This window comes from Littorina saxatilis, linkage group LG2, assembly GCF_037325665.1.
Source record: "Littorina saxatilis isolate snail1 linkage group LG2, US_GU_Lsax_2.0, whole genome shotgun sequence".
Classification (NCBI taxonomy): Eukaryota; Metazoa; Mollusca; class Gastropoda; order Littorinimorpha; family Littorinidae; genus Littorina; species Littorina saxatilis.
Window position 1 is genome coordinate 14,542,947 of NC_090246.1, and position 23,684 is coordinate 14,566,630.

The 23,684-nt window shown below is 40.8% G+C and overlaps 2 protein-coding genes across 2 annotated transcripts; both read left to right on the forward strand.

Annotated features, from left to right (window-relative positions):
* The first annotated feature begins 961 nt into the window (after positions 1-961).
* On the forward strand, positions 962-9,141 carry LOC138958266 (centromere protein X-like). The gene is made up of 6 exons (XM_070329376.1): positions 962-1,121; positions 3,100-3,151; positions 3,605-3,658; positions 4,133-4,164; positions 6,562-6,618; positions 7,291-9,141. Exons 1-6 carry the CDS (start codon positions 1,092-1,094, stop codon positions 7,303-7,305), a joined length of 240 nt encoding a protein of 79 aa, XP_070185477.1. The 5' UTR covers positions 962-1,091; the 3' UTR covers positions 7,306-9,141.
* Positions 9,142-9,775: 634 nt separating this feature from the next.
* LOC138958282 (retinoid-inducible serine carboxypeptidase-like) lies at positions 9,776-22,570 on the forward strand. The gene is made up of 11 exons (XM_070329393.1): positions 9,776-10,061; positions 12,330-12,469; positions 12,968-13,057; positions 13,561-13,716; positions 14,320-14,394; positions 15,073-15,183; positions 15,637-15,859; positions 16,281-16,457; positions 17,424-17,501; positions 19,092-19,240; positions 19,679-22,570. The coding sequence occupies exons 1-11, from the start codon at positions 9,968-9,970 to the stop codon at positions 19,736-19,738; spliced, it is 1,353 nt and encodes a 450-aa protein (XP_070185494.1). The 5' UTR covers positions 9,776-9,967; the 3' UTR covers positions 19,739-22,570.
* Positions 22,571-23,684: the final 1,114 nt, after the last annotated feature.

Genomic DNA, 23,684 nt, shown 5'->3' on the forward strand with positions numbered 1-23,684 from the left:
AAAATAAACAGTCTATGTTAAAATATTTAGCCAAAACTTGATTAATGTAAGAAACAGGAACACAAGTATATGTCATTAACACAAAAAAAGGCTGTACAGCAATAAGACGGACACACATGTACTACAATTACAGTTATTGAAACCTCCACTGATAGTTAGCTGCTAAAAATAAGAATGGCCAATGTGTGGAAGTCTGTGCATTAATGTGTCTGATGTAAATGACTGGAGTGTGCCACTGTGTTGGGAATCATTTGCCCCATTTATTGCAATACAATGTCATGTAATTGTGTCTTCTGAAGTTTGACATTCACAATTACAAAGTAATGCGCGGTACCATGTTTGTATGGTTGAGGTTTGAACATAAACAATTCTTTATGAACTCACCATGGTTTCTGGTCATTCTGAACAAATTAAATCTGACATTATTGTATTCGCGTGTTTTGCCTTATTTGACATAGCAGTGGCCCTCTGTCACTTGTGTGAGATTGAGTGTGTGTGTGTGTGTCCATCGCTCTTGCTTTCTCTCCCTCCCTCTCACTGACTGACTGGATTTTGTTTGTTCTGGTAATCTACATAGCAAAACACCTCAAAATCCAAAGTAAGGAACTCATGGTAGGAACAAATAGCAAGTATTTGACAATACTGAGTTTTCATTAGGAACAGGATCCCATTTTACAACATTTCACAATGCTGAATAGTATCCAATCTACTTCCACATAACATGACAAAGAAACATAACAGAAAAGAGCTGTTTACGAAAGGTTTTAATATTTCAAAGAAAACGTGATTCATAATGTGCACCGCTTATCTGCTTACTAAACAGAACACTTGGTGAATGAAGCATTCTGTCATGCTGAGTTTGGTTCATCAGGGACCTATATTGAGATAGGTCTATGGGTTCATACATTGCCTCAAAGTGAAATACTGCAAATTAACAGTTTCAAATACACATTTCATGAGAACTGAAGGTGCAAATTTTATGCAAAACCACACAAACTGCAATGTAACCTAAATGCTTTACCAGCCGATACGGATTTTTAGTAGGTATTTCAACTTTTTCATCTAATTCTCAGTAAAAAGACATAACAACAATGGCCGACATTCCCGCAACTTTCAAAGCGGTAAGTGATCATTCATTCTTTACTCGGAGTGAGCTGCTGTAAATGGTTCGGAGCATTTACCAATCGTGTGTGGAAACTGATTGGAAAAGCCTAGAAACTAATTTCAAATTTCAGCGCTTAAAACCGCGAAAAGTGGTGCTTTCGTCTGATGGAGTCACTGAAGCTGCAGGTGTTCGTCACACTCACAGGAGCCGATCACAGGCGGGTATCGTCCACTGGACTACTACTATCACACTACTACTATCACAGAAAGTAGTCTTTCTGTGATAGTAGTAGTCCAGTGGACGATACCTTCCGCCTGTGAGCCGATTTCGACTCAAGATGTAACTTTTAGAGCAAGAGGTACACGCGCAGTCATTTTGCATCCTGGGTCAACTGCTGTAATGTATTGACATGATGCAGTAATTTTATTAGGCCTAAAAAAAAAAATAGGTGTGGTTACGGTAACCCGACCTATCCTATTTTTAGGGGCCGACCCTATAACTTTTTATTACATAAATTGTCAACAAAAACAAACCAAAAAACAGTGCAGAAAACGCAATAAAAGCGACAGCGCTCGAGTCGCACACTTATTTCCCTGTCAAGTAGGTTTAATTTGTACACATTAGAAAAAAAAGTGATTGCCTACCTTCCTACCCTATTATTTTGGCTATGTTACCTTCACCACACCTATTTTGGGGGGGGGCCTTAGGGCTCATTGTGTGATCAGATGACTGATCAGTTATCAGTCTGTGATAAGTTGTTTTTGACTCACGTAAGTGTAGCCTATGCGATGATAAACTTTGTGCGTGCGTGCGTGCGTGCGTGCGTGCGTGCGTGCGTGTGTGTGTGATAGAAACTTTAACATTTCCGAGTCTATGGATAAAGCTCGCATAAGAAGATTACGTCTCGGTCAAAAGTGTTTGACGTGTGTGATAGAAACTATTTGAAGACGTCACATTATGACGTAAGAGGGTTGGACGTCACGCAAAGGAATTACTGAAAGTCTCGGTCATTGTTATTGTGAGCGGGCCGAGACTAATTGGCAGATCCAGGGTCTCCCTTTCTTGCACAGTTTCACCTATGCTTACTGTGTGTGTGTGTGTGTGTGTGTGTGTGTGTGTGTGTGTGTGTGTGTGTGTGTGTGTGTGTGTGTGTGACAGAGTGATTGAGTTTGTGTTACTGTTTGTCGATTTCTTACGTGAGCCTTGAAGGCTTCGCCTCTTGTTCAAAATACATTTATTGTGTGATCAGTAGGTGCGAGTCTGTGACATCAAAATCTCAGAATTGGTTTTTCGAAGGCAAAACCTAGCTCCCCGTCTTAAACTCGATAAAGTACGTGGCATAACCATAAAGTGGGCAAGCCAGTCCCCGTTTCTCAGCGACGAGAATAGACCTTTTCGGTATCTGAGCAGCTCTCGCGAGACACGCTCTTTGTTATGCTTTGAACATCGTGAGAACTTCGAACCTTCGCTTGTGCAGCTCGCACGAGATCGCTGTATCGCATGCTTTGCTCTAGATGCTCTGAAGCTTGCGAGAGATTACGAGAGCTTGGAATACCGATAGGGTCTATTGGCGAGTGGGGCGAGGAAGTACTGTAGCATCTTTTGGGAGAAGACTCACCATGAGGAATGGTACTGGTAGCTAGGATTTGGGGAGCTCTAGTATAGGCCAGCATGCCTTGGAGATGCTCGCTACGCTAGAAAAAATGGTGGCTGAACACCTGCCAATCTGATTAGCTGTTCACATTTTATCACAATGCAGACACATTTTTTGGTGTACATTTATTAACCAATCGTGTTTAATTCTTGTCGAGCTAGCCCCCAAATGGTTTCGTATACACATAGCGAGATGCAAGCTAAAAAAAACAATTCTTGCCTCCATATAACAATTAAGTGACATATCAAACTTATAAAGGGGGAACAGTAACCACTGCTTTACATAATTGACAAACAGTATACTGCGCAATCCTAACATTAGTTACTTTTTTTTATTGCAGAAAACGGTTCAGAGCGTCCTCCAGCTTCATTTCAAAGATGATAAAACTAAAGGTCAGTCATTTCGTCTGTACAGGGTGATGTGTAGGAAGGACTACTATTTCGAATAGTGCTTCAAGTCAAGATGTTGATGTCTTTCATCTGGACATGTCACTGCACACTGATTGCAGTACGTGTTTCATCTGTGTGCCTGAGGAAGATGGCCCAACTCGTAACATACATGCAGCATGCAGTCAGACTTATCCATGCGAAACAATGTACTTTGTGCCACAAGATGCAGCCAAAACTGATGAGCAAGTAATGACCTAGAGGGAAACCAACAGAATCAAACCTTGAAAATGGAGACACTTGCTTTCAAACAAAATCTAGAATGGGACTCAGAATTGGTCACACATATTCTGCTGATCATGGAGATAAAAAAGTTCTACTTAATGTTTTGATTTGAATGGCACAGACTGTGCTATGACTATGAGTGTTTGTGTTGAACCTTGTTTGTGTATGTTTCAGTGAATACAGATGCACTGACACTGGTGACGGAGCTACTGCGTGTGTTTGTATCAGGTAACTTATGATATGTCAGCTCTCTGACACTAAACAAGTAAATTTTGTCTGATTTTTTATTCTTAATGGAATTTTTTTAGAAATTGATGAGGAAAAAAACAAGACTTTGATGGTTTCACATGTATTTGTCTATCCAGTATAACTACTGTAAGATTAAAGAACTTTTCTAAAAAGAGTTTAAACTTTTTATTAAAGAGACAGAAAATGCCCTCCAAATTTCATTTCTATATATAAATATAATGTATGTTTGGCTTGGTTTACCTACAGCATGGAAAAAATATGATGCAAATTATCAGAACTGATAATTATATTGCTATCATTCAAAAATGCCATAGCTGCTAGTATAATTTTTCTGAGGGCATTTTTGGCACATTTAATCATTTCAATTAAGTTGTATAAGCTTACTAAACCAGATTTGTGTTAAGAATCTGTCACTGACAGAGTTTCATAATTTTTGTTTCTGTGCAATTTCAGAAGCCGCAGAGAGATCTGCAGTCCAGGCTCAAGTAAGTTTCCTTGGTACAGTGTTGTTTCAAGCAGCAGAAGAAAAGGCCAGTTGGACCTGGATTGAACATCCGTACAGGTTCAAATGTCCCAGCTTTGTTCGATTGGTAGGATGGGCGGGGATGTAGCTCAGTCGGTAGCGCGCTGGATTTGTATCCAGTTGGCCGCTGTCAGCGTGAGTTCGTCCCCACGTTCGGCGAGAGATTTATTTCTCAGAGTCAACTTTGTGTGCAGACTCTCCTCGGTGTCCGAACACCCCCGTGTGTACACGCAAGCACAAGACCAAGTGCGCACGAAAAAGATCCTGTAATCCATGTCGGAGTTCGGTGGGTTATAGAAACACGAAAATACCCAGCATGCTTCCTCCGAAAACGGCGTATGGCTGCCTAAATGGCGGGGTAAAAAACGGTCATACACGTAAAATTCCACTCGTGCAAAAAACACGAGTGTACGTGGAAGTTTCAGCCCACGAACGCAGAAGAAGAACGCAGAAGAAGATTGGTAGGATACATACGGTACCTTTTGATCTGACCTCTGGCCGGTCGAGTGTCCCATTGTCTTCTTGTCGATCGCCAGAGTATCCCATTGTCATGTCAAGACTATGCGGCATTCGACTGGCCAGTCAGGTCAAATCAAAAGGGTATGTGTCCGTGACACAGACCTGTTTACCCTTACGATTTTGGCGTAATTTATTACGATTTTCTGCAAAAAATACGCCATTCCGCTATCCGTGTCAAGACTACGATTTTCATAAATAAAAAAAAAGTTAACTTTTTTTATTTATTTATTTTTATTTTTTTATTAATTCACATGTTTGGCATTGTTTTTTTCAATGGCAAAATGGGGTGAAAAAGCACAGGACTGACCAGAGATCATGTCTGTCTGATGAGACGCTGGAGAGCCTTCTAGTGGTGAAGTCTCGCCCTCACTCATTCGGCAAGCGCAAGTACAGTAGAGTAGCGCTTGACACACTGAAAAAGGCCTACTACGAGCAAAAGAAAAAGAATCAGTGATGCATGTGCTTTTGATGTGATCTTCTTTGAAATTATGATGACTACAAAAACTGACTGATGTGGGTTTTTTGTGAATGATGGATATATGTGCATGATTGCGTTTCGCAGACACAGTTGTCATGTGCGTTGTAATTGGCGACGAATGCTGGATGATTACTATTTTTGTGCCAGGATTACTATTTTTGGGGCTGAGCATTACTCCAAAACACTTATGGGGGTAAACAGGTCTGGTGACATTGTTGATACCTTACTAGTACATTGTCTTAAAATTTGAACTGGCGTGGCTTTATTTGAAAGCACAGAAGTACACAGATGAATGACAATAAAGAGAGTTGGAGCCAATACTTGCAGAACTGTTAATACGTGTTTTTTTTCTCACCTTTTTAAAAACAATTTTTCTAGATTATCTTATAATTATAAGTGGTCGTTGTCTATGAATTGTTTTTAATGCTTGTATGTTATTTCTTACGAGAAAACTTTTTATATGTATGTAAAATGTTAAATTTTAATGTCTAATGTAAAGCGCCATGAGACTGCCATTTGGCGGTGAACAGCGCTGTAAAAGAATGTTTTATTATTATTATTAATATTATTAATTGTGGACTGGGTGGCCGAGTGGTAACGCACTTGCACTCGGAAGCGAGAGGTTGCAAGTTCGACCCTGGGTCAGGGCGTTAGCAATTTACTCACCCCTTTCCTAACCTAGGTGGTGGGTTCAAGTGCTGGTCTTTCGGATGAGACGAAAAACCGAGGTCCCTTCGTGTACACTACATTGGGGTGTGCACGTTGAAGATCCCTCGATTGACAAAAGGGTCTTTCCTGGCAAAATTGTATAGGCATAGATAAAAAATGTCCACCAAAATACCCGTGTGACTTGGAATAATAGGCCGTGAAAAGTAGGATATGCGCCGAAATGGCTGCGATCTGCTGGTCGATGTGACTGCGTGATGTATTGTGTAAAAAATTCCATCTCGCACTGCATAAATAGATCCCTGCGCCTTGAGTCCGAGTCTGGAGATACGCGCGATATAAGACTTGATATAATTAATACATGTACAGTGGGACCCCCCTTTTAAATCCTCAAAAAAATCTGAGAAAATCAGGTCTTGGAAAGGAGTCTTAAAACGGAGATAATTATACAGAGGTTATGAACAGAAAAATTGAAAAAGCAAGGTCTTATAAAAGAGGAAGTCTTAAATTGGTGGGTCTAAAAAGGGGGGGGGGGGGGGGGGGGGTCTGCTGTATGTTGGACAATCACTGTGATAAAAATGTGACTTTCGTGACTGCTGAGCTTTTGATTTCTGTCTTCTTTTTTTTTTACACGGTTAACACTGTTGAATAAAGTAACATGATTTTTACACAAGAACATGCATGTTATTTTTTCAGAAGGATGGATCAAATCGCGCTTCTGTGGAACATGTGGAAAAGATCTTGCCACAGCTGGTGAGAAAACTAGAAATTTGCAGTAGCCATGGTGATAATATTCATTTATTTCTGTCGTGAAACTGCATTTATTAATTCCCCGGCAGAGCTAGCATTTCAACACACAACTAATAGTAGTGACAACAAACGCTCTAGCTTCTGAGCCTGACATTGTTTGAATTGGAAGGATGTTTCTCTGAAAATGTTAAAGTTGAGAGTCACAATATGTGCATTTATTTTGTTAGCATATGTATCATTCTTTCGTTCAGATTTGTATTATGCAATGCCTGAGTTCTAAGGAGTATCACAGCTTATCTCTCGAACAATTTTTGAAGAAAGTTTGAAAAGTATATTTTCTGTGAGTTTCATTTGTTTGTTTCACTGGGTATTTTCTTACAGCATCGTAAATAACAGTAAGTTTGATGTTTGAGTGAAATTTCATACAATTTTGAGAGAGAGAAAGTTGGAATTGTGCGGAACCAATCTTCAGGCACCTGAGAAAAAAACCGAAAGCAGTGCAATAAACAAGCTATTTTCATCTTCATTTATTCAAGTGACTTTCATACTCATTTGAGGATGAAAATCGCTAGTTTATTTCAGTGTGTGTTATTCTCTAAGGCGGCATAGCGCTTATGTTCCTTGGTTTCTTGGATCTACGTTCGGTAATGCATTGTTTTATTTTGTCCGGAACAGTTACTGGATGTGTGACCAGGAAGGGAGTGTGGAGCAGGTGATACCACACCAGGAGGCAAATCCAATGAACCCTGTTTTGAATGGCGTCCATTCTAAACTAGCAATACCTTGAAGGAAAAATAGAGTTTCAGAAACTGTTGCCGAACTTTTGGGGGGGTTGTGAGCGTTTGTTGTACATGTACTTGATTATTGGTTATTTCTTAAAGGCACAGTAAGCCTCCCGTAAACCATCACAGATACTGTCAGGCTTTTACACACAGTACAAACACCCTTTCATTTAAACACTCACCACTTGAGAACATCCTAGGTGCCCTCCATAAAGAGCGAGCAATTTTCAAAGAATTTATTTTTGCGTGGTTTATCTTACCCCTGAGCCATCGTGAACCCGTGTGATCCAGTTTCCCTTTTTCACAATGCAGTCGTCAGTTAGTAATTTGAATGCGACTCGATGTGAGCTTATCTGCAATAGCAGTTATTATGTACCTCTGACTATGCACGAAACAAACGGCTGTGGTTCACAAGAACTCTAGCGATGGCTTTTGACTGTTCAGAGGAACTGGCGACAGGCATAAACCGTTGTCTGCTACGAGAGCCCTGCTTCCGGGCTTTTCTTTTTTCAAACTTTCAAAACTTCGAATTGTACTGATCTTGTCTTGATGAAAAAAGAATTCTTTTATGATTTAAGAATGTTTGTGTAACAAGCTGTCAATTTATTATTTAGATTTTAAAAGTTAGGTCTGGCGCCAAAACGCACCACGGTCCGATTGTGTAAGGAGACAATCCGCAAAATTAATTCTTTGAAAATTGCTCGCTCTTTACATAGGGCACTTAGGATGTTCCCTTTCGGTGAGCATTCAAATGGAAGGGTGTTTGTACTGTGTGTAAAAGCCTGACAGTATCTGTGATGGTTTATGGGAGGCTTACTGTGCCTTTAAATGTGTGCGAAGGAAGAAGAAGAAGACAACATGTTCACAATTTAATGGAATTTGATTTGTCAGAAATTTTATATGGCTTGCAAGTCTGTATTTGATACAAAGTGGACCCACCAATTTAAGACGTCTTCCTATTTAAGACGTTAATTTTTAAGATGTTCGGTTCATAGTATCTCCCTTTCAAGAGGGGGGGCGATGCTTTACCACGTGCACCGGGAATGGGCTTTTTGGACGTAACGTGCATGGGAATGGGGAAATTCTCGTAGCGTGCACCGTGCACAGAGGTCCGGCGTGCACCGTACATGGAGCTTTTTCGTAACGTGCATGGGAATGGGGAAATTCTCGTAGCGTGCACCGTGCACAGAGGTCCGGCGTGCACCGTACATGGAGCTTTTTCGTAGCGTGCACCGTGGATCACCGTGCATGGCACTTTTGGCCTCAACGTGCACGTGCACAGATCCCCCCCCCCCCCCCCCCCCCCCCATGGTGACCCTCTTTCAAGATTCCCTCCTTTTCAAGACCTTATTTTTTCAGAATTTTGAAGGTAATAAAAGGGGGGATCAGAAATGAAGTGTGTTCATCAAAAAGAGAACGTCCGTGAAATATAAAAAAAATTCTGCCAAGAATGACCACAAGAAAAAGAACAGACGTTATACCAGTTTGCATTGATTTTAGGGCATCAAGACAGAAAATGGTGGTGTATCACACTAAATTCATCGTACCTTTCATTATTTTATTTCATTGCTGTGGGTTGCATCATGTTGAAAATGCTGCCACGTTGGTTGTATGTGTGGATGGTATGTTCAGATATATCAGTAAATGTATATATAAGGCAACGCGAGTAACAAAAGTAAAAATCAGATTGGAATACGTGCAATATTTGTTGTGCATATAATTTAATAAAAACTCTGACAGTGCAGTTATGTGTTGTACGATTGTTTCTGTGCATCTCTTTGTGGAACATTGCAGAATGAAATCTATCAAGGGCGTGAAAGTCATGAAGTTTTACATGTAGAGCTGCGCAGACATGAATGTAAGGTGATGTTTGCATGATCAATTTACAACAAACTCTGAACTGATTTTTGTCAGAAATGAAATGGTTGGAAATAGCTGCCTATGCCCACAGCGCAACATTCACTCAAGTCATTCTAATTTTGCTAACTGTTAAAGTTGGTTGTAAACTGGCTATGTGAACAGCACCTGACAATGCTTCACCAATACAATATCGTCACATCCTGACAAAGCAAACACAAGTGTTGCAATATTCAGTGTAAAACAGTGCTGGATCCCAGTGGTAACTGTCCCTGAAACTCTGAAGTATGACATAGCAAATCATAGTTTAGCATGTACTGATAGGTGGAAGCACCAAAATCGTGCAGTATTGACAAATAATGAAGGAAAAAACCCAAAGAAGAACAAATTTGTTGTGAAGTAGTGACGTGTACGACTGCAGGGCCGAACCATTATTTTATTGAAGAGATGTTGGTATTTGTATACATTTGGGTTTGTCGTCGTCCTGGTCACATGCTTCATCACAAGTGATCATGTGACACTTCGTCACTCGTCTGCACCCGCACACGAACAAGGCGAACAACGGTGGACAAATAAGTTGTTTTTGAGTGTGCATGTATTGCAGATAATCATCTTTTTGGCGTTTTAAAGCGTGAGGCTGTAAAACAAGGCGCATACTCTTTCTGAATTAAGACTGACCATCAGCATTTCCTTGATAAAGTTTAGCCGCAGAAATGGCACCATCCAAAACGAAAGCAGCGTTGTACTTGCTGCTGTCTCTCACGCTTGTGTGTTCATCGCTGCAAATCAACAAGACAGAGTTTCCAAGTAAGTGACTCAGGCACCAGACATGGGGTGCATCGCTCTGATTTTTCTCTCTCACTGTCTCCTGTGCTGTCTCTCAACTGAGTTTGGTGGTGTTGAAGAATAATTAAGGTACTTATAGTTATGTCACAGGCGGAAGGTATCGTTCTGGACCACTACTTCCATAGAAAGACTATGAAAGTAGTGGTCCAGTGAACGATACCTTCCGCCTTTGGTTATATAAGCTTATACAAGTTTAACGACAGGATGGTGCTTCATCACTGTCGAAATTGTGACAATGTGTTAAACGTGTATTTCAAAACAAAGTTCTGCAAAGTATTGAGTCTAAAAATCCAATTGGTGACTTCTCGTTTTAGTGTTATATAGTTCCTTGTGAGCATGTCCTCTTTATCAGATAAAGAAAAGGGAAGTATTTAAAAAGCAATTGAAGTTTGTGAGTGCGATGTGTGTGTGTGAACCTGGCTGATGCATTATACAGGTTCTGGAAAGATCTAAATCAGTTGTAGCGCGGGGACCACTGAAAAGAACTGTATATGAAATTCTCCACAAACCTATAGCTGTGACCTGATTTTTATTCACCAGCAATTAAGTCATGTGTTGCAATACACTGAAGGCCCATGACTGGCAAGAACTGTGACTCAAATATCATTTGATTCAAAGCATCTGCTTGACTGCCTGTTGAGATGTTTTATCTTCTTTTTGAGCCTGTAATATTGTGTGTGCATTTTTTTTTATCTGTCACAAGTGTCTTATAAATGTGCTTCCCCCTATCTCTGGCAATCTTAAAAGTGTGTGTTAACATGCTAAAGCCTCCCTTCATTTTATGCTTGTTGGTTTTGAGTGTTTTTACGTCACAGCAGTTTATGAAGAAATTAGGCAATCTGTTGGTGTCACAGACTAGACACACTTATAACACACACACATGTATGTAAACACACACACATACAGACGGAGAGAGAAAGAGAGATCGAGGGGAATAGAAAAAAAACATGTACACATACCTGGTACAAACATACAGACAGAAACCAGCCTTTGTGTCATTTGTGGTAACCTCCTGTCCCTTGGTTGTAGTATAGCTGCACTGAATGCAGTGGAACCTAAAAGACACACCCTCCCCTCAATTTAAAACTTCCTTGATTGTTCAGAGTTTTAGTACCTCTGTAAATCTACCTTCATTTTAAGACTCCCTCCTTTTTAAGACCTGATTTTTGGATGTCTTCTTCTTCTTCTTGCGTTCGCCGTCACACCATCAGTTTAGTCTGCGAGACGAATGACGTCGTGGCTTCCAGGTCTTGTCTGCTCCCATAGAGTTTGGTGCGGAGAGGGACTGATGCTGGCCACACTTTGTCTCTGATTGGTTTGAGTTGGGGGCATGTCATTAAGACATGTTCTGGAGTCTGGTCTTCCAGACCACAGGGACAGGTTGGTGATGGGGTCAGCTTCAGCTTCCTGAACATGTGGGCGTTGAGGCGACAGTGACCAGTTCGTAGTCGCATGATCACTACTTGCTGCCATCGTTCTAGGAGATGATATGCGTCTCTCGTGGATTGTGGTCGCATTGCTGCCTTCACGAGGGTTTTCTTTTCAGCGAAGCTGACTGGGTTGTCTGGTTGTTCCTCCCTGGCTCCGAGTTTGGCGAGCTCATCAGCTGTTTCATTGCCTGGAATTCCGCAGTGTGCTGGAACCCATTGCAGGACTACTCGTCGAGTCTTGGCAAGCTCCTGGAGTTTCTCCATCAGACGAGGAAGTTTGTTTCCTGCAAGGGCTTCCAAGGCAGACCGTGCATCGGAGAGGAATACAACTTGGGGGCATTCGATTTCCGAGTCATGAATCATGGAGGCTGCTTGCATGATGGCCTGAACTTCTGCTGCATAGTTTGAGCAGTACTTTCCTGTTGGTATCCCTGCTGTGGAAGTGTGCCCCTCAGGAGATCTGACAAGTACACCTGCTCCTCCATTGGCCACGGCGTTTGTTGCTGAACCGTCTGTATACGCGTGGATCCAGGCGTCTTCAGGGTACCGTTCAGCAATCATGGCGAGTGTTAGGGTGCGCCTGGCAGTGTCGTTCTGGGAATCTCTTGAGGTAACGTAGGGGACTGTGGTGGAGATGTGAAGATTCTTGTAGTCTTCATTCCATGGCTGCGGCAGATCTGAGAAGCTGATTGGTAGTGCTGATGGAGGTACAGAGGCTTGGTGCTCTCTGGCAAGTCTCTTGCTTTCATTAGTGCCTGACTGATCCCATGCAGTTCACCCTGTGAAACTTTGATTGCAGAGGAAAAGGTAACAGTGAACACAGAGGGTGAGAAGTGGGGCTACGTCACTGTGCGGCCTGACGCCCATATGTTCTGGTGGCTGTACAGATCCACCAATCCTAAAGGTTCTACTAATGTCCCACTGGTTCTATGGCTGCAGGTAGGCGTTGGTGTGTGTGTTGGCGTGTTTTGTTGTTGGGTTTTCTTTGGGGGGGGGGGGGGGGGGGGGGAGGGTATTTTAAGTCTGCTGACAAAGTAGCTTTAGCACACTGGGTATCAATAACATAATTTTCTTATTCATTCATCATCAGTAAGTTATCATATTTTCCATTTTACATGTATTTAATTTTACTGAACCATGTAATGCCACCCTTGGGACGAGCCAAAAGTGTCCCTCAAGCACGGGTGGCATTACATCGCTGGTTCAGTCAAATTAAATACATGCATAATGGAAAATGTGTGTAATATTAGAGGGACAAAAAAATGTCCTTGTGGGAGATGTTCAGTCATTGGATTTGGAAGGACCTCACATCGCAGCTACCAGTTTATGCCAGTGCTTGTGCATATGTTTTTATCTGTCTTTGTGTGTGTTTGTGCATGCTTCTTTTGTTGAATAATACTTTGCATTCATGCTCTCTGTGTATTGTGTGAATTACAGGGAGGTCCTGGTGGCTCAGGTACAGGGTTTGGCAATTTTCAAGAAATTGGACCTTTGGACGTTGAGCAGAACCCTCGCAAAACAACATGGGTATGCCATTCTGTAGATATGAGGATCACACAAAAGGGAAATCTCTATTTGCAGAACACCAGATTAGGAAATCATTTTGACAGCAATCAAAATCATTTTGACCAAAAACATAACGCTGCTACACTTTTGAAATTTCAGATTAAAAAAACAAGAATGGTTAGTCAATGGAGCGTTTATTTTTTGACGAAACAAAACATCCACAAGTACATTGACCCAATGGTCTTTATTGTGGACAGACAACAAACAAATGATATGGAACTTATCTCATAATGGTTTTCGTCCGATCTCTGGCAAAATAATTGTCAGAAAATTTTCATATTTGTTTGTTTGACTGAAGTATTGATGGAATAGAAATTGCTGTTTTCGATACAATATTGTATGTTGTTTGGTTAACAAAAATAAATTTTAAGTCTTTTCTTTTCAAGATACATTCTCTATGAGTTAGCACAGCCCTCTCAAAACATAGATCACTTTATACATGTATCATGTGTTCTATGCTGCAGCTAACAGAGGTGAACCTGCTGTTTATTGACAACCCAGTGGGAACGGGGTACAGCTATGTGGACAATGACAAGGCTTACACAACTGACCTTCAGCAGATTTCCGCTGACCTTCTCAGCATCCTAAAGATCGTCATGAAAGTTAACGATGATATGTCGGTGAGTGTGATCTCTGTGATGCTTTAATTAGTTGATCTTTTGCATGGGTGCATGTTGGGTGTGAAATGTCTGCATATTTTAAGATTGAGATCAGCAATGAACAACAAACTTGAATCTTTTCCACTAAATCTAAACAACAAAGTGACTGTGGTGAGATGAATAAAGTTAAAAAAAAAATAAAAAATAAAAAGAATTCTGTACTCACCAATACAAGGACAGCACAATACAGTACAAATTTTCACTTATGAAAGCATCATCAGGTTCATGAACAGACAAACACAAAGGGCAACAAGAAACAAAAGCAACACGTAGAACGAACAAGGTTTGAAAAGAAGATGGAGGAGAAACACAAAAGGGAAGAAACTCTAGGAACGGAAAGAAGTAAAAGGGGAGAGAAGTGGTTAGAGGATGCCTTTTCCACTATGTTTTTTTGACTTATGAAAACACACGTTTGAACTCCTCATTGCCTCACTGCAGCAATTTTTTTGCTTGAAATAAAATTGTAGAGGATGTTTTCCAGGAAGAGCTGGCTTGTGTACATGAACTGGCTTTACATCTACCGACTGTAGTTATTGCTTTCATTTATACATGATTTCTTTACAGACTGTACCGTTTTACATCTTCTCCGAGTCCTATGGTGGCAAAATGACAGCTGGGTTTAGCCAAGTCTTATACAAGGTTGGTGCAACTCTTTTCTGTTTAAAGTAAAGCACACAGTATTTTGTGTGTACAATGGAACCCACATTTTAAGACCTCGAACAATCTGAAAAAATCAGGTCTTAAAAAGGAAGGTGTCTTAAATTGGGGGTTCCACTGTATACTACTATACACCTTACTTTTAGTGTTAATAAAGGTATTGTAGTATTGTTAATGTAGTTGGTGCTTGTGTTTTGGGTATGCCAATTTGTTTGGAAGGCACCAGAATGTTACCAATCCACCTTGTGTGTTACATGTGTCTTTGTATCTTGTGTCAGATGATATAATCATGTGCTTGGACAAGCTGCAACAACTGCACAAGAAAGAAAAGAATGAGCAAGATTAATGATCTGAATTTCAGCACTGTTGAATCATTTTTGACATATATAGTCTGTTTCAGTTTGTTCATATTCACTCTTAGCGTATATTTCTCTGAATTTATGCAAAATCAAAAAGACAAGAAAGGTAAGTTGTTCGAACGTTTAATTTGAAAAAAAAAATTTTTTAAATTCAAATTAAACGTTCCAACAACTTACCTTTCTTGTTTTTTGATTCTGAAGCTTGAAACGTTGGCAGTAAATTTGTTTTTGGATTTGTGTCAATTTATGCATTATTCCCCGCTGATGACTGAACGTGTAATTCCCCCTGCTCTGTTTGAAGGCCGTCCAGTCGGGTGACATCAAGTGCAACTTCAAGGGCTTTGCCATGGGGGACTCGTGGATCTCACCTGTGGATTCCACATATTCATGGGGACCTTACCTTTATGTTAATGTGAGTACTATCAATCAAAATCTATTGAATCATGTTCATATTCACGGGGACCTTACCTTTATGTCAATGTGAGTACTATCAATCAAAATCGAAAAAATTAAAAAGATGTACAGATCAAGCCCGGAATTGTTCAGATTTTCAGGGCAGACAGCAAATGACTTTTAGCACAGATATATCATCTACAAGGGTGTATCCCCTTTCATTGCGTCTATCGACGCCTGTTTTTAACCGCTTGCTTCCCTTTGTATCGACGCCTGTTTTTAACCGCTTGCTTCCCTTTGTATAATTAACCGACCGTTTCAAGGGCAACTCTTCCAGACCCCATACAAATATCAGAACAGTGCTTTTTAGATTCTATAATAAAAAAAAAGTTAAATGTCAAGTAGACTTCATAACAGAAAAATACTGACAACAATAATTTTATCATAACAAAATCAATCCCCTTGTCCTCAGTCGTTGATAGATCGAACCCAGCTGGCCCAGCTGAACAAGACAGCCAACAAGATTGCGGAACTAGCGGCCAGCGGAAAATGGGTCAATGCCACAGCGGAGTGGTCAGCGCTGGAAGACGAGGTCGAGGCCAGTACAGCAGGGGTCAACTTCTACAACATCCAGCAATGGGGCGGTTCCGAAAACAGCAGTCAGATGACTGGCAGAAAGAGCCTGTCTTCGTATGGTTAGTTTGTCTATTTACATGTATTTTTGACTGAATATTTTCAGATAGACTGGGACTCAAGACAAGGGTGTGTGTGTCTGTGTAGAGCAATTACCAGAAACTACTAGACAGATATTCAGGAAACTTTACGTGTGAATTTTTCCAGATATCCCCACATTTTTCTTCTTTTTTATCTTCATTTTTTCGATAAATATCTTTGATGACATCATAGTCGTCTCTTTTGAAAAGTTAAATGACACTGTAGTGATTGCATTTTTTAAGCATGGTACAATTGCAGGAATTTAGATTTTACCAGAATGGTTATTGATTGGATGCTTTCAGCACAGATAAAAAGGCAAATAAACAGAACAGAACACACAAAACACAAGTGATGATGCTGTTTTTGTAAAGATAACAGACTAATCCTAATCCTTTTTTCCAGAGCGGGCACTTTTGCGACATGTGGGGGTACTTCAAAAAGACGACCTGGCAGCTCTGATGAATGGACCAATCAAGAAGAAGCTGGGTTGTATTCCAGCCAAAGTCATGTGGGGTGCTCAGTCTGGGATGGTGTTTACCAAACAAGCAGGAGACTTCATGAAACCTGTTTCGGACATCGGTCAGTTTATTTGACTTATTTCCGCTCCTCAGCCCCTCGCACGATGCAGGTCTTGAAAACTGCCAGTTAAAGTTGCTTCATTTTGCTGACTGTGGAATCTACGGCATGAAGACTGACTTGTATTTGAATGACACTGTTAATCATCACTGTCGGATCACGTATTAAAGAGCAATAGACAAATTCCGGAAATAACTCTGTCGGGTTTGTGTGGGTTGTGAAAGAGTGAGTGCCCTTGCTTTTGTGCAGACAAACATTGCCATGTGCTTCCTGTACACGTGTTTGAGACACGCCCTCTCGCTAGTGACTGGCATGTAATGTCACGTGGGAAAGTTGACCCACGAGACATATGTTTAACTAGATTTCTATAGCGCATAACTAAAAGCACTATGCGCTTGTATAGGATTACCTTGATTTATTCTCACAGATCTGTTTATCAATGGCTTGTACAACTTGTATACACTTTGTTTTCCTAGACAGCTCTGAACAAAGTTCATAGCACTACACATGTGTGGACAGTGGCAACCAACCAATATTTGTCGTCTCTGCTTGAATCATTTCCTTGTGAATTATAAATGCAAAAGTGTTTAGGAAGTTATGTGATTTAGTATTAAAAGCAGTCAGCTGACATCACGGCTTTTGGAAGCTCAAATTTGCCCAAGCCTGAACTGTACACAAAACTTAAAAAAAGACCGATCACCATTGATATGTAGTGTTTTGGTTTTTTAATTTGATACATGTACATTTTTGGGGGGATTAAATATCCTATTTAAGGATGAAAGTTGCATTTTTATTTCAATGCTTGGTATTCTATCAGGTGCCGTGAGATTGGTTCCGCAAGACTCTCACTTACTCCATTGCACATGGTGTATGCATTCAGAGCGTTTACTTCCCTTTGTTTCTCATATCTAAATGTTAGTCGGGATGCAAGGATAATACTGATTGTTATGGACGTGTGTGTTGTTCCAGTGGACACCTTGATCCTCAACTCCTCGCTGAAGGTGGTGGTGTACAGCGGTCAGCTTGACCTCATTGTGGACAACCTGGGTGAGTCCCTCATTACAGTGGAGTCCCCTTTTAAGACCCTCCCATTGAAGACTCCATCCCTGTGTGTGTGTGTGTGTGTGTGTGAGACTTGAGAGTACACAATAGCTCAATCGGTAAGAGCGCTCACACCCCCCGCGGGTTAGGGGGAAGAATTTACCCGATGCTCCCCAGCATGTCGTAAGAGGCGACTAACGGATTCTGTTTCTCCTTTTACCCTTGTTAAGTGTTTCTTGTATAGAATATAGTCAATTTTTGTAAAGATTTTAGTCAAGCAGTATGTAAGAAATGTTAAGTCCTTTGTACTGAAAACTTGCATTCTCCCAGTAAGGTCATATATTGTACTACGTTGCAAGCCCCTGGAGCAAATTTTTGATTAGTGCTTTTGTGAACAAGAAACAATTGACAAGTGGCTCTATCCCATCTCCCCCCTTTCCCCGTCGCGATATAACCTTCGTGGTTGAAAACGACGTTAAACACCAAATAAAGAAAGAAAGAAAGTTATGTTGATTAATTTGAGAACGTATTTTAAGTTATTTTGTTTACACTTGTTCTTCAACAAAGACGGGTGAAATGGCCTAGTGGTAAGACGCCGGCCTCCCAAGCGGAAGGTCATCAGTTCAGTTCCCGGCTGCTGCCGCCTGGGGGGTTAAGGGTGGAGATTTTTCCGATTTCCCAGGTCAACTTATATACAGACATGCCAGTGCCTTATCCCCCTTCGTGTGTACACACAAGCACAAGACTAAGTGCGCACGGAAGATCATGTAATCCATGTCAGAGTTCGGTGGGTTATAGAAACACACAAAATTCCCAGCATGCTTCCTCCGAAAGCGGCGTATGGCTGCCTAAATGGCTGCCTAAATGGCGGGGTAAAAACGGTCAAATCCATTCATGCAAAAACACGAGTGAACGTGGGAGTTTCAGCCCATGAACGCAGAAAAAGAAGTTCTACAGCATGTACGTTTGGGCATGCATGATTTGAGTGGATGCCTTTTTACCTGGTAACACACCTGGCTGAATTTTTAACCTAAGCTGATAACATTTTGTATACTGTACAGTTGAACATCCTCCCCCCGCCCACTCCTTTAAGACCCTCCAATTAAAGACCCTTTTAAGACCCTATTTTCTCAGATTTGCTGTTCATAACCTCAGTAAATTTACCCCCATGAGCGTGAGTTCGTCCCCACGTTCGGCGAGAGATTTATTTCTCAGAGTCAATTTTGTGTGCAGACTCTCCTCGGTGTCCGAACACGCAAGCACAAGACCAAGTGCGCATGAAAAAGATCCTGTAATCCATGTCAGAGTTCGGTGGGTTATAGAAACACGAAAATACCCAGCATGCTTCCTCCGAAAACGGCGTATGCCTAAATGGCGGGGTAAAAAATGGTCATACACGTAAAATTCCACTCGTGCACAAAACACGAGTGTACGTGGGAGTTTCAGCCCACGAACGCAGAAGAAGAAGAAGAAGACTCCCTCCTCTTCAAGACCTGATTTTCTCAGATGTTTTGGAGGTCCCTAAATGGGGGAGGGGGGGGAGTCCACTGCATATAGTCCCTTGGTCCCACTAATTTCTGATTGTCTTGTGTACAGGTACTGAGGCCTGGGTATACCGACTGGCAATAGCAGACCAGTTCTCAAAAGCTAAGAAAGAGGTTATGGAGCTGCAGGGTATCCCCCAGGCCTTTGTCAAGGTCGCCAAGAATTTCGAGTATTACTATATACTGGCTGCAGGTCACATGGTAAGGCAAATGATATGGATGAAAACCGTTAAAAAAATGATTTGCAGAATTTTGTGAGGGAAGCAGATAAGCAGATCGAGATTCTATTTTTTTTTGGGGGGGGGGGGGCAATTTGTCGAATGCATGAAACAAAAACACCAAGGATTTTGTCGCTGCAAAATTACTTCGTTAATATTTTAAAAGTAAATATGTAAAGCATGGAGAGCACATATCCCTGTGCTTCGGGCTATATAAGCTGTCATTATTAATTAAAATGCTACAACACCTGTGTAAAATCTCTGATGATGTCGCTTTAATGTTGGACTGGGTTCACTGAAAGTAGAGCAATGGAAGTGCAATCTGGTTGTACTGAAATGAGCATAAGAAGGAATTCATCAACTTTTTAAACCCATTTATGTGCTAATTTTGACTGAATTATTATTTGTCGGTTTTGTGCAGGTTCCATCTGACAATGGCCCAGCAGCACTGATGATGTTGAAACGCATCGTTGGAAAGTAGAGCCGAGGACGGTAGACAGCTCGAGCAGTTCATTCCACCGATTTTCTGTGATTTTATACATCAGGTTCTGTGTTGGTGCATTCTGAAAATGTTGGGAGTTCATTTTGCACATGGTACATCTGCAATTTACAGCTTCTTAGTATTTTGCCAAAGGAATATTATTTTGAATCAATTTATTTTAATATAAATTTTTTTTAATCTTAAAACACACACATTATGTTAGCCATTTCATGTCAGCTGATTTGTTATATTTTTTGGATGTTTTTGGCCCCACTAAAAGTAGATTATCTGAGATCGCAAGTTTCAATTTTAGTTGTTTTTCTTTTCTATAAATTTGAATACACACACAAAGTGTTAGCCAGTTCATTGCAGCTGATTTGTTGTATTTGTGGATGTTTTTGTCCTCACTTTAAGTAGATTCTCTTAGATCGCAATTTTCACACAGAAGAGTCGGGCTGTATGCGGTTTGCATTTGCTACATCTAGCTGTTGTAACTTAGTTGGATTTTTTTGGTTTTGAGATAAAAATGTTAATGGAGCAAGCAAGTATACGAAGCAGCAGTGTTCAGTTGATGCAATAAGTTGAGTTCAGCTTGTGGTTGTGTGAAGGCACAGATTGGGAGGTAATGTTAGCTAGTTGCTGAAATCAGATTTTTTGTTTTCTTGCTTTTGTTTCTTTTTGCTGTTTATTCTTTTGTAGTTTGAATTGTGCAATGGTTATGATTGATTGCTAAATTGACCTAGGTGGTGAAGTATTCGTTAACTGCATTACCGTAGCTTTTGTTGACCCTTTTTTTTTTAAAGATCATGTTTGTGACAGAGTACAGAGATACAGTGTACACTTTTGAGATTTTTGTTGGTCTCAAATGAGAAGGTACTCGTTTCAAAAAAATCTTATGACTAGTGAAACCAACAGGGTACGATTTGTATACCTTTTTATGTTTTTGTGTGCAAATGTGAAAATACCCTGGGTGTTCCAGGTTATGAAGTCAAGTTGTGTCTATGCAGAGCTGGGCGTCTTCTTAGTGGTTGGGCTCATTGCCAAGTTTTGTGTAAATGTGGCATTGGTACAGTGGAACCCCCCTTTTAAGATCCCCCGATTTAAGACTTCCTCCTCTTTAGACCCTCCTTTCTCAGATGCTCTTTTCATGACCTCTGTAAATTTACCTCCATTTTAAGAGTCCCTCCATTTTAAGACCTGACTTTCTCAGATTTTTGAAGGTCATAAAAGGGGCGGTTCCAGAGTACCACTGTTGTGAAATATGTCTTGTTGAGCATCAACCGACATAATCTCTCAAAGTCAAATGCAATTCAGTCTGCATTGGACTGTCTTTTCTATTTCATCCCTAGACCATTACAGTTTTGCCTTCAGTGACTGTTCTGTAGGACAAGGCAGTCTGCATCTAGGCACAGTAGTCTTGCCACCTCTGCAAACTGTGTTCTTCTGTCCGTTTTTGTTGTTGACAGCTCTGCAAACTGTGTTTTTTAGCCGCCTTTATATATAAAGCGGCTGTTAGGTTTCAGTGACTGTGTCTGTTTGTTTGTCGGTTTGTCCCACGACAGTTTAGACTTGTATCTCTGGTACTCTGGGGTCAATTGAGCTCAAACTTGGTGAGTAGCTTGAAATTGTGGGGCCTAGGGTGTGTGCAAAACATTAGGTTCCTAACTTTAGTCAAACTTGAGATATTAGCTTTGCACGCCTTTACGCGCCCAGCCAGGGAACTTTTTTTTTTTAAAAGGATTTAAAATGAAGATGCGCGTCTCAACGTAACACTTGACGTCCAAGAAATGTGCTAGTGAGACTTGAGAGTACACAATAGCTCAATCGGTAAGAGCGCTCACGTGGAAAGGCGAAGGTGCCGGGTTCAAATGGCGTCATGGCCTGAACATTTTGTTGTTAATTATTTTCGTCCGGGCATGCAGCTGACTATTGCTCGTTTGCGATCAGCACGAGACTCTCTCTCTGTCTGGCTGTCTGTCTGGACACAAGCGGATTGCCGTCTGTCTGTCTGTCAGCTCTCACTTTTTTCTTCTGCACTCCGTTCTCGCTCTTTTTTTTAAATTAAAAAAAAATTGTTTTTCATTTTCTGTTTTTATCAAATTCTTGTAAATTTTTATTTTTTTTATTTTTTTTTATTGTGTCTGTTTTTGTTTTTGACAGCTCTGCAAACTGTGTTTTTCTGTCTGTTTTTGTTATTGACAGCTCTGCAAACTGTGCTATTCTGTCTGTTTTTGTTTTGACAGATTTAGAAAGGAGAAGGAACCAAGTTCATCTTTTTAGCCAGACAATTCAGTCTGTGTACAGCTGGTTGCATACACAGAGAAATGTCTCTTATAATTCATTTTATTGTTGCTTTCTTGCATCTTTATCCAGCTCAGTAATTTAGAATCCACAAGATTTCAGCAAACTCATTATGTTCATATAGTTTGTTGCTATATCTTGGAATAGCCTTAATACAGCAGAACTCAGAATTGTATTACAAAAGGATTAATGGCTTTAGGCTTAGCCTAATCTTCGAACCTGTCCTTTGACCATGTACAGAGTACAGCACGGCAGGATCTGTACTTAAGGTGAGCGGATAGACCTTGTGCACTTCGAATGAACTGTTCTTCTAAATACTTGAGATGATGGAAGCAGAATCTCACATTTTAGAATGTGTTTTTTGAGGAGAAACACCTTGCATGATGTGCACATTTCTATATAGAGGCTACAGTGGAACCCCCCTTTTAAGGCCTCCACAAATCTGAGTCAGGTCTTACAAAGGAAGGAGTCTTAAAATGGAGGCAAATTTGCAGAGGTCATGAACAGGTCAGAAAGAACATGGTATTAGAAGGAGGTGAGGGCGGGGATGTAGCTCAGTCGGTAGCGCGCTGGATTTGTATTCAGTTGGCTGCTGTCAGCGTGAGTTCGTCCCCACGTTCGGCGAGATTTATTTCTCAGAGTCAACTTTGTGTGCAGACTCTCCTCGGTGTCCGAACACCTCCGTGTGTGCACGCAAGCACAAGACCAAGTGCACACAAAAAAGATCCTGTAATCCATGTCAGAGTTCGGTGGGTTATAGAAACACGAACATACCCAGCATGCTTCCTCCGAAAGCGGCGTATGGCTGCCTAAATGGCAGGGTAAAAACGGTCATAAACGTAAAATTCCACTCGTGCAAAACACGAGTGTACGTGGGAGTTTCAGCCCACGAACGCAGATTTAGAAGAAGAAGAAGAAGGGGGTGAGGTCTTAATTGGGACCCCCAGCGGGTTTGGGGGAAGAATTTACCCCATGCTCCCCAGCATGTCGTAAGAGGCGACTAACGGATTCTGTTTCTCCTTTTACCCTTGTTAAATGTTTCTTGTATAGAATATAGTCAATTTTTGTAAAGATTTTAGTCAAGCAGTATGTAAGAAATGTTAAGTCCTTTGTACTGGAAACTTGCATTCTCCCAGTACTACGTTGCAAGCCCCTGGAGCAAATTTTTGATTAGTGCTTTTGTGAACAAGAAACAATTGACAAGTGGCTCTATCCCATCTTTCCCCGTTCGCGATATAACCTTCGTGGTTGAAAACGACGTTAAATACCAAATAAAGAGAGATATAACCTTCGTGTTTGAAAACAACGTTAAACACCAAATAAAGAAAGATATAACCTTCGTGTTTGAAAATGACGTTAAACACCAAATAAAGAAAGATATAACCTTCGTGTTAGAAAACGACGTTAAACACCAAATAAAGAAAGATATAACCTTCGTGGTTGAAAACGACGTTAAACACCAAATAAAGAAAGATATAACCTTCGTGGTTGAAAACGACGTTAAACACCAAATAAAGAAAGAAATTCTTAATTGGGGGTTCTTGAAAGGGGGTTCTACTCTTATCAGCTTCAGTGTTATCTATTACACTTTCAAGTACAAAAGGCTTTTGTGCTTTCATTGTGAGCAACAATCACAGCTGTTGCC